The sequence below is a fragment of the Vombatus ursinus genome, unplaced genomic scaffold (assembly GCF_900497805.2).
Source record: "Vombatus ursinus unplaced genomic scaffold, bare-nosed wombat genome assembly UNPS02014848.1, whole genome shotgun sequence".
NCBI lineage: Eukaryota > Metazoa > Chordata > Mammalia > Diprotodontia > Vombatidae > Vombatus > Vombatus ursinus.
The window spans coordinates 1,709,829-1,721,475 of record NW_020954626.1 but is presented as its reverse complement, the minus strand read 5'-3'; the positions used below and the strand labels follow the sequence as shown (position 1 = coordinate 1,721,475).

The window sequence follows — 11,647 nt, the reverse complement described above, 5'->3', positions numbered from 1 at the left end:
CACACACACACACACACACACACACACACACACACACACACTTTGTGAAATAAACATTTCTGAAGGTTTTTTTTTGTCATGGGAGTTACATTTTGAAATACAATAGGGTTAAAGGAAGATAGACAATTCTCTTCTAATTAATCATCAAAGATTTTAAGGAAATAATGTGATGTCACTGATCTCTCCTTTAAATTTTATTTGTATTGATACACATCAATCCCGAGTTAACATGCATTTTCTTTTGCATTCAGACATAATAGTTTGCATAGCTTTAAAGATATTTTTTCCTCTGGTTTCTTCCCTCCTTCTTCCTTCAGAGGCTTTTTTTTTTTTTGACAACTCCTCTCTATAATCTTTGCTATTCCTCCCTCTTCCTCACCCTACAACCATGTGGGCGCATGAAGTAAAGTTTTTATATGTGAGTGAAAAAAAATACCACAATATGTGCCTCAGAAGAGCAATGAAAGAAGTCATGAAAGCAAACTAGTTCTAACTCTTTGGCAAGAAAAGTAATTTCTTTATAGTACCATCACTGAAAAGAGTGGTGATGGAGAGTTCAAAAAAAAGATAAAGTACAGAGTAAAGCTAAATTAGGAGTAGTCTAAGAAACTTGTTTTTAAATAACTTTTTCAGTCATTGCTTATAATTAATCAGTTAATACTATGTGGTGAAGGAATGGAGTAGAACAAAGATTAGACTCTCGGAAGTCACCATGTTTATAGCTTAGTACTATAGTAAATCTGGGATTGCTTCAGTATAGATACCCCCAAGACCAGCACTGATCACAATCCATCTATGTCTTTTCATCATTGGTATTTCATCATTTTGTCTGTGTCTTTCCATAAATTCACCATAAAGGCTCCAACCAAACTGCTCAAGTCTTTCCTCTAAGCATTTTAATGTTTTGTGATTACTGGTATTTCTTAATACCACTTAAGAATTCTGTCCCAAAATTAACCACCTAGGAAAGACCAAGGGAAGTCAGCTAAAGTGAAAGTGATAATTCACATTGTACAGAAAAAGAAAATGACAAATTCTGGAAAAATTCTGGAATAGAGACACCAAGGAACTACTAGTGGAGTAGTAAACTGGTCCAACCATTCTGGAGTACAATTTAAAACTACGACCAAAGGGCTATAAAATGGTGCATACCCTTTGACCCAGCAATACTACTACAGGAATCTCTTAATACCATTTATGAATTCTTTCCTAATATTAACCACCTAGGAAAGACCGATGGAAGTCAGGTAATGAGAAAGAGAGCTTACATCGTACCAAAAAGGAAAATGACAAATTCTGGAGAGGAGGTGGAAAAATTAGGACACTAATGCACTGTAGGTAGTGTTGTGAATTGGTCCAAACATTCTGGAGAACAATTTGAAACTATAGCCAAAGGTCTATAAAACTATGCATAAACCTTTTGACCCAACAGTACAACTACTAGATTTGCATGCCAAAGACATCAAAGAGAAAAGGACCTATATGTACAAAAATATTTATATCAGCTCTTTTTGTGGTGGCAAAGAATTGGAAATCGAGGGAAAGCCCATCAACTGGGCAACGGCTGAACAAGCTATGGTATGTGACTGTGATGATACTATTGTGCTATAAGAAATGATAAGCAGGATGCTTTCAGAAAAACCTGGTTAGTCTTATTGAAGTGAGCAGGACCAGGAGAACATTGTATACAGAACAACAACATTGTACGATGATCAACTGTGAGCTATTTTCAGCAATACAATGATCCAAGACAATTCCAAAAGACCCATGATGAAAAATGTTATCCACTTCCAGAGAGAGAACTGATGAACTCTAAATAGAGATTAAAGCATACTTTTAAACGTTCTTTATTTTTCTTTTTTTGGTCTGTTTTCTTTTGCAACATGACTAATATGGAAATATGTTTTAGATGACTTCCTACGTATAATCAATATAAAATTCCTTGTTTTCTCAAACGGAGGAGAAAAATGAATATTAAAATAGTCATAATGATATAAAACATTAAATTTTTTACACATAATTGGGAAATATTTAATGCTATAAATAAAAACATATTGAAAATTTTTTTTAAAGAATTCAAATTGTACTCTGAGAAAGCTGCTAAATGATGATTCTCAAAGTAAAAAACACAATATATTATGAAAACTCTGTAAAACAATGATTCTCAAAATTTCACCTGAGACCCAGAGTTTGCTTGTGAGGACCTCCAGGTCTGAAGGCTAACATCTTCTTGTATTAACATTAAGAATAATGATAATGACAACAATAATAGTTTTATTTCTGGTATGAAAAACTTGCATCACAGTGCTCAATAGCGTCATCAAGATCAGCACCACTCTTTCCATTCTAATATATTTCTTTTGTTGTAAATGGAACACATAACAAAGACTTTTGATCCCCATGAAGTCAAAACAATGGACTTGGGAACCACTGCCATGAAATCTAATGATTATCCTAGTTTTGGGTATATGGATAGGCTTACTTGTTTTCCCGATTGACTGCTGGAGTTATTGTTGGCTTCTTCTTTTCTTCTTCCTGAATGGCTTGGGTTATATCTGGGGAGGAGTAGGAGCGCTTCAGTTTGGAAGGTTCCCTATCTCGCTCAGCAGGCATCTGTGGCTTGGCTTTATGAGTTGGAGGGGTAGAAGTAGGAGCAGATGAAGGAGCCATTTCCGGTGGATACATATGAACACTGTTGGTGGGTGAATGGTAATAACGAAAGGTTCCAGTGATTGGATCAAGGAACTTAGATGGAAAGGAAAAAAAAAAAGGTCAAAAAAGTCAAACTACCAACATATAAAACTATTCCATTATTAGAGATACTTTTGGCTTTGCGTAATCTAGGTATGATAACTACAAAACTGCAACAACTAGCTAAATAACACTTTTAAGCACAACATATTCAGGTTTTTAGATTATAAATTTTTTGTAAGGCTAAATGCCAGAAATGTCCATGCATCCCAATGGATCTTTCATGTTGCATGATCAGAAGGCCAATTAACATTATGAAAAAAAGGTGTGAAGTTATAATATATACTCTCTTTATTTAGAGAAAAAAGGACTAACTCTATCTGAATATTTCAAAATTTGGAAATAATACCACATTAGTTCATAGAGAATAGATACCAAAAGGAATTACTATTTGAGTAACCCTCTTGTTTTCCTTTGTAGTAATTTTGACTTTTACCTTGGCCCAGCCTGAAGGCAATCCTGGTACTATCCTTCCCATTTCTTCACTTCGAGCTCTCGTCAAAGGCTCTCGTTGAGACTAGATGAAGAAAAAGAAACAATGTACATAAACACACAAATTAATTAAGACACATTGCGAATAGTTAAAAGAGTACTCGCTTTGCCTTTTGCCTTTAAAACTTTTTAAGAACTAAGTTTCTAGACTTTTCCTGATAGGATATTTTTCCTTTTTTAAAGTATTACAATCTCTACCTAGTTGGCAGAAAGGGGTTTCTGACAGTAGAAAACTACTATGAGAATATGGGTGATAAAGTAGCAGGAACTCCGTGGAGATTAACAAGAAAAGTTTTGGATTTCAATGAGCAGACTGCAAATGAACTGTGGGAGACCTCTATTGATAAGCCTTCTTTTTTAAATAATCTTCCTATTCTCAATATCCTTTAAATATAGTATATTGCTATCCCCTCCACCATAACTGGTTATATTCTCTTCATAAATTGTTTTTCTTAGGACACAGAAGCCTGACATAAGTAGTGTTTATAAATAATCGATGTCCTCAATTACTGCATACTCTAAATATCTAAACCAAGTTTAACATACAAATATAGACAACAAAAGTCTCATGCTAGAAAAAGACTTTTTAAAATGAAAAGCTTGGGGATAAATCACAAAGGAAAAAAGCTTATAAAGGGTTAAAAGTTATTTAAAATAAACAAAAAACTTTACTACTTATAAATTAACAAGACATTTGTTACCTCTAAGAAATTATACAAAATACTTTCAGTAGAAGGCTGAAAACATACTTTGCAATGTAATAGCCATATGTAAATCGATGCTGTAGATGGAATAGCTCTCTCCTAGAAAGGAAAGCTTAAAAATCAAAAGAAATGGCTTAAGACAATCAATACTGTTGGATGCTACACATCTGTAGTCCTTTCCACTTCTTTCCAAAGACTTTACTTACTTTAGGTCTTTCATTATCTTCACTACTTTCACTAAAAGTTCCTGCCTTTGGAACTCCAATTTCTGGTTGTCCTTTAACTTTGACTGGCTGGAAAACAATTAAAATTTTAGAAGTGAAAAAAAAAATCCATTTTCTTCCAGCATATAAATGTATTTTACTGAAAAGGTAACACTCTAAATCAATCAAACTCAAAACATTTTTTAAATTACAAATAAAGTTCTACAAATAGCACTGGGATATAGCTACCAGAACCATGGAAGCCCCGTCAACTAAAAGGCATTAGTACCTCTTTGAGATTTTATAGGGTTCTAAACATGAGAACAAAAATCAAAATGAACTGTGAAGCATTCGATTCTGGTAGACTGACTGCCATATTGTACAGGCACCAAAACTCACCATCACCTGAACACTTTTTTAGGAAAGTCTCTTGTGATTTTCAGGTTCTTGAGGATGTTCTCTATGGGATAACTAGTTTGAGGGTGATATAAGATCCCGGCTGTCACATTTTTCACTGGGAATTACTTAAAATATTTTAGTGGATATGTAATCTCCTTTCACTGGTGGAGGTCACAAGCCTAATGAGCATATTGCCAAGATGAGTATGCTGCAACCCTAAATTTCAAGCACTTAAAAACTAGTAGGATTAAATATTATACATTTTAATGGTATAAGTTTCTCTCAAAATCTACTTTACTGCTCTATCTCATGTAAAAATATCTACAGTAATGCTTCAGTTCTCTGACAGGATTAAGAAATGAAATGTTCCATGTAAGTGAATTTTCCAGGTATCTAAAGCCTTTTTAGGGGCCAACTGAAAAAAGTTTAATCATTTCTGATGGAATTCATTATAAATATTAATACATTTAATCACATTTTTTAAATGACATAGAATATTATTACTTATTCTTGATGAGTCTGGGTTAGAAATACGAAGGGTCCAAAATTCCCCCTTATATTAAATAACCCTTAATGAGATCCCATGGTTTTTTAGTTCAAGGCTTCCTTTTTGTTTTTGTTTTATTTTGTCTCTTCTCATTCACTGAGGTTTTCAAGTGTCAATCCTTATTGCTATCAGTAATATTTCCTATAATATTGTTCCCTATCTAATTTATTATAGCCAGGAGTAATCATATAAAAGTAGTCTCAACAAGATTCTGACAGGCTCTTAATCTTCTACAATTGCATCTCTCCCTGTGTCTTACTCTTCTAAAATCTCCTGAACCCTGCTGACCAGCAGAATGGTCTTCATCGCAACTGTCAGAATGATCCACCTGAGCAAATGTGTGCAAGGCTAAGCTGGGCTTTAAATTATGGCCCTTTCCATTATGTTCCTGAAGTCCCTTGCCTTCTCCTGGTAGATTCTATAGAAAAACAGGACTCACTAATACGATAGAAGGGCAAGGGAAATAACCTCCAGTCCCTCCCTTAGTATTCTATTTAGCTATCACCCCTGCCCTGACTTTCTTTCCTTCCCAATCTTGACACAATAGTTAGCCAATCCAACTTTCTACTGTCTTCTACTCTCAAATTCCTTACCCCTTTGTCCTATTAGAGGTTATGCCTTGCTAAATCCCAAACCTGAATCATCCCTGCCAAATGCCTCCCCTGCATTCCAACTCCAGGCTGCTGGAGGAAGTTATACAATCATGGAGACTGGGTTTTGCTACACATATATCTTACTGAATCTTAACTATAGCTACATCAAGGTGAAGTGGATAGAAGAGATAGGAAGTCAGTTCTGGGTTCAAATAATGCCTCTGAAACATACGGTTAATGTGACCTTGGGCAAGTCACTCCATCTCAGCACCTCATACAACTTTTCTAAGGCTATAATAATTGCCCTGTCATGGCAAAGGGGCTTAATAAAAAAGGGTTCAATAAAATGATGAGCTATGCCACACAGGTTTCCTCAAGATGGACAGGTCATAGTGGAGAGTTCTGACAAACTCCAATGACCCAGTGGAGAAGAAAATGGCAAACCACCCCACTATCTTTGCCAAGAAATGCCATGGACAGTACTAAAATGATAAAAGAGATAACATCGGAAGATGGGCCCCTCAGGTTGGAAGGAGTTCAATATACTACTGAGGAAGAGTGTAGAACAATTTCAAGTAGCTCCAGCACTAATGAAGCAGCTGAGCCAAAGCTGGGAAGCTCAGCTGCGGTTGCATTTGGTGATGAAAGGAAAGTCTGATATTGTAAAGATCAATATTGCACAGGAACCTGGAATGTAAGATCTATGAACCAAGGTAAGCTGGATGTAGTCAGACAGGAGATGGAAAAATTAAACAACAACATCTTAGGTGTCAGCGAACTTAAATGGATGGGAATGTGTGAATTTAGTTTAGGTGTCACCACATATACCAGTGTAGGCAAGAATCCCTTAGAAGAAATGGAGTAACTTTTCACACAAACACAGTCTGAGCTAAACAAATGGAAAAATAGTAATTGCTCATGGGTAAGCTGAGCCAATATAGTAAGAATGACAATTTTATCTAAATTAATCTACTTATTCAGTGCCATACCAATCAAACTACCAAAAAATTACAGAGCTAGAAAAAATAATAATTAAGTCTATCTGGAAAAACAAAAGATCAAGAAAATAAAGGGGATATCAATGAAAAAAAAAAGTGAAGGAAGGTAGCCTAGCTGTACCAGATCTCAAACTGTATTATAAAGTGGTAATTATCAAAACAATCTAGTACTGGCTAAGAAATGTAGCGGTAGATCAGTGGAGCAGATTAGGTACACAATACATACTAGTAAATGACAATAGTAATTTAGTATTTGATAAACCCAAAGATCCAAGCTTTTGGACCAGAATTCACTATTGGACAAAAACTGCTAGGAAAACTGGAAAACAGTATGGCAGAAATTAGGTATAGACCAATATCTCACACTATACCAAGATAAGGTCAAAATGGGTACGTAATTTAGACATAAAAGGTGATACCATGAGCAAATTTGGGGAGCATGGGATAGTTTACCTGTCAGATCTATGGATAAGGGAAGAACTTTGAACAAAACAAGAAATAGACAACATTACAAGATATAAAATGGATAATTTTGATTACATTAAGTTAAAAAGGTTTTGAACAAACAAAACCAATGCAGCCAAGATTAGAAGGAAAGCAGAAAGCTGGGAAAAAAAATTTTTTTACAGCAAGTATCTCTGATAAAGACCTTAGTTCTCAAATATATAAGAATACAAGTCCTTCCCCAGTTGATAAATGGTCAAAGAATATGAACAGGCAATTTTCTGAGAAAGAAATCAAATCTAGCTACGGTCATGAAAAAATGCTCTAAATCACTACTAATTAGAGAAATACAAACCAAAACAACTCTGAGGTATCACCTCACACCTATCAGATCAGCCAATATGACAACAAAGGAAAATAGCAAATACTGGAGGCGATATGGGAAAATTGGAACACTAATGCGTGGTTGGTGGAGTTGTGAACTGATTCAACCATTCTGGAGAGCAATTTGAAACTATTCTCAAAGGGCTATAAAACTGCATACCCTTTGATCCAGCAATACTAATACTAGGTCTTTATCCCAAAGCGGTTAAAAAAAAATAAGGGAAAAGGACCTATTTGCACAAAAATATTTATGGCAGCTCTTTTTTGGTGGCAAAGAACTGGAAATTGAGGGGATGCCCATCAACTGGGGAATGCCTGAACAAGCTGTGACATATGTTTGTGATGGAATACTATTTAGTGTGCTATAAGAAATGATGAACAGGCAGATTTCAGACAAACCTGGAAAGGCTCACATGAACTCATGCAGAGTGAAGTGAGAAGAACCAGAAGAATATTGTATACAGTAATATTGTACAATGAACAACTGTGAATGACTTAGTTATTCTTAGCAATAAAATGATACAAGACAATCCCAAAGGACTCATAATGAAAAATGCTATTCACATCCAGAGAAATAAACTGATGGAATCTGAATGCAGACCAAACCATACCATTTTTCTTTTTTTTGTTTGCATTTTCTTCCACAAAATGACTAATACAGAAATATATTTTACCCAATTGCACATGTATTGCCTATATCAGACTGCTTACTGCCTCCAGGAGGGAAAAAGGGAGGAAAAGAGGGAGAGAATTTGGAACTCAATCAATTCCCTTGATATCTCTAATTTTCTTAAAGAGATATGTCTTTCTCATTCTATTGTTTTCTTCTATTTCTTTGCATTGCTCTAAGAAAACCTTATCTCTCCTTGTTATTCCTTGGAATTATGCATTCATTTGGGTATATCTTTCCCTTCCTCCTTTACCTTTCATTTTTCTTCTTTCCTCAGCTATTTGTAAAGCTTCATCAGACATCTATTTTGCTTTCTTGCTCTTCTTTTTCTTTAGAATGTTTTTTGTTGCTGCCTCATACAGTTCTGTGAACTTCTGTCCATAGTTTTTCAGGTGCTCTATCATATTTAATCATTTCTTAGATGTACTTATCATCTCTACTTCATATTCATAAGGGATGTTATTTAGGTCATTCCTACATGGTCTTATTATGATTTTCTCTACTTTCTCCGATTTAAGTTTGAATTTTGCAGTAAGAAGATCACGATCTGAGATATCAAGGGAACTTTCATGCAAAAATGAGCATGATAAAAGACAAAAATGGTAGGGACTAAACAGAAGCAGAAAAGATTAAGAATAGATGGCAAGAATACACAAAAGAACAATACAACTAAACATCATGATGGTGTGGTTTCTGATCTAGAGCCAGACATCCTCAAATATGAAGTTAAGTGGGTCTTAGGACGCATTGCTAACAATAAGACTAGTGGAGGTGACACAATTCCAGCTGAGTTATTTAAAATCCTTTAAAAGGTGATACTGTTAAAGTTTTGTACTCAGTATGCCAGCAAATTTGGAAAACATAATAGTGGCCAGAGGATTGGAAAAGATCAGTTTATGGTCCAATCCTAAAGAAGGGCAATGCCAAGGAATGTTCAAATTACCAAATTACCAAACAATTGCACTCATTTCACACATCCAGCAAGGTTATGCTTAAGATTTTGCAAGCTAGGATTTAGCAATATGTGAACCAAGAATTACCAGAAGAGCAGGCTGGTTTTCAAAGAGGTAGAGGAGCTACAGACCAAACTGTCAACATTTGCTAGATTATGGAGAAAGCAAGGGAGTTCTAGAAAAACATCTATTTCTGCTTCATCGAATACACTAAAGCTTTTGACTATATGGATCACAAAATGTGGCAGGTCCTCAAAGAGATGGGAGTACTCGATCATATTACTTGCCTCCTGAGGAAACTGTATGGGGGTCAAGAAGCAATAGTTAGAACCGAACATGGAACAACTGACTGATTTAAGACTGGGAAAGGAGTAGGACAAAGCTGTATACTGTCACCTTATTTAAGTTATAAGCAGAGAACATCATGTGAAATGCCAGGGTGGATGAATCAAAAGCTGGAATTAAGCGTGCCTGAAGAAATATTAACAATCTCAGAGATGCAGATGATACCACTCTGATGGCAAAAAGTGAGGAGTTAAGAAACCTCTTGATGAGGGAGAAAGGGGAGAGTGTAAAAGTTTGCTCGATGCTTAACATAAAAAAAAAAAACCCTAGGATTTTGGCAATGGGTCCCATTTCTTCCTGGCAAGTAGTGGGAGAAGAAATGGAAGCAGTGTCAGATGTTATATTCTTGGGCTCAAAGATCACTGCAGATGCCAACTGCAGCTATGAAAGTAAAAGACACTTGCTCCTTGGAAGGAAAGCTATGCTCTATCTGGACAGCATATTAAAACACAGAGATATCACCTTGCTGACAAAGGTCCATATAGTCAAAACTATGGTTTTTCCTGTAGCAATGTACGGCTATGAGATCTGTACTATGAGAAAAGCTGAGTGTAGCAGAACCCATGCTTTCAAATTATGGTACTGGAGAAGACTTTGGAGAGTCCCTTGGACAGCCAGGAGATCAAATCAGTCGACTTAAAGAAATTAATTCAGGCTATTTACTGGAAGGTCAAATACTGAAGCTGAAGTTTAAATACTATGGCCACATAATGAGAAGATGGGAACTCTTCTCCTGCCTTCTGGATGGAAAAGAACCTGATGCTGGGAAAGACTGAAAGCAAAGGAAAAAAGGACAACAGAGGACAAGATGGATAGATAGTACCATGGAATCAATGCACTTAAACAGACCTCGAGAGATAGTGGAGGACAGAAGTGTCTGGGGTTCTGGTTCATGGGGTCACGAAGGGTTGGACATGATTGACCAACCAAACCACAAAGTTTCAGAGAAGCTTGAGTTCTGTATTGGTGGAGAATTTTCTCACAAGAAGCTCCTTACACCAATGAAATCTAAAGGGAAAAAAATCTCAACTGGGCTGCCAGTGCCAAGAAAATTATTTTCCTCTTCCCTGACTATATTGCGATATTCCAGAAATTCTGAACCATCTTTTCGCTTTTCAAGCCTCTCTTACCACCACTGCTCCTCCTCTACCTTTTATTGGATAATCTAACCTCATACTAAACTGAGAAGATAGAAGCCACTCACTGTTAGTTCCTCTTTCCACCATCCCCTATTTTCTCTTCCTTTACTCTAATCTCTGTTAAGAGGTGGCCTTTTTTTTTTGCTTCATCAGGACCAACCCCTCTATTTGACTCTTGATTTCACCTCCTCCTGTATCTTGGATAGACAGAATTCCTGACAAAAATCTCCTCTTTCTCTCAAACAGTCAATCCCTTCCTTATTGGCTTTCTCCCTTATCCTTATATAAACACCCAGCTCTCCCTATCCTTATAAAACAAAAAACACCTTTAATTAACCCTAATTTCACCTCAAGCTATTGTCCTATTTCTCAGCCCAATTACTAGAAAAGGCTCGCTATACTCATTACCTCCAAGTTACTTGTCTTCTCATTTCATTTTCAACCTCTTGCAAACTGGCTTCAAACCTCATCACTCACCTGAAACTGCTCTCCAAAATTACCAATGATCTTTTAATTGACAAATCCAATGGCCTTTTCTCAAGCCTAACCTCCTTCAAACCTTTCTGAAACATCTGACACTGTTCCCTCCTGGATCTGTCTCCTCTTGGGGTTTTCACGACTTTGCTCTCTACTGTTTCTTCTCCTACCCACCAGAATATTCCCCCTCAGGCTCTTTTCCTGGATCATCATCCAATTTCCTAGAGTAAATATACCTCAAGCTTCTGGTTTGAACAATTTTCTCTCTCTATATCTCTTTTCTTTCATTGATTTCACTAGCTCCCATGTATTCTATTGCCATCTCTGTGCAGATGATTCCAAGATATATATAGCCTTACCTAGTTTCTCTCTCTCTCTCAAACCACATCACTAACTACTTATTAGACATTTCCCACTGGATGTCCAATAAGCAACTCAAATTCAACATGTCCAAAATCGAACAAATTTCCCTCTCTAAACTCACCACTCTTCTTAACCTCCCTATTTCTGTTGAAGGCACAACCATCTTTCCAATCAGGTTCAAAACT

General features: G+C 36.2%; 1 protein-coding gene across 2 annotated transcripts in view; it reads right to left on the bottom strand.

Annotated features, from left to right (window-relative positions):
• The window catches only part of USP8 (ubiquitin specific peptidase 8), a 79,415-nt gene that overhangs the window by 9,943 nt on the left and 57,825 nt on the right, over positions 1-11,647 (bottom strand). For both annotated transcript variants that reach the window (XM_027840832.1, XM_027840833.1), the window contains 3 exons: positions 4,154-4,240; positions 3,188-3,268; positions 2,483-2,745 (listed from right to left, as the gene is read on the bottom strand). In XM_027840832.1, coding sequence (XP_027696633.1) covers positions 2,483-2,745; positions 3,188-3,268; positions 4,154-4,240 — 431 coding nt within the window. The remainder of the gene's footprint in view (positions 1-2,482; positions 2,746-3,187; positions 3,269-4,153; positions 4,241-11,647) is intronic.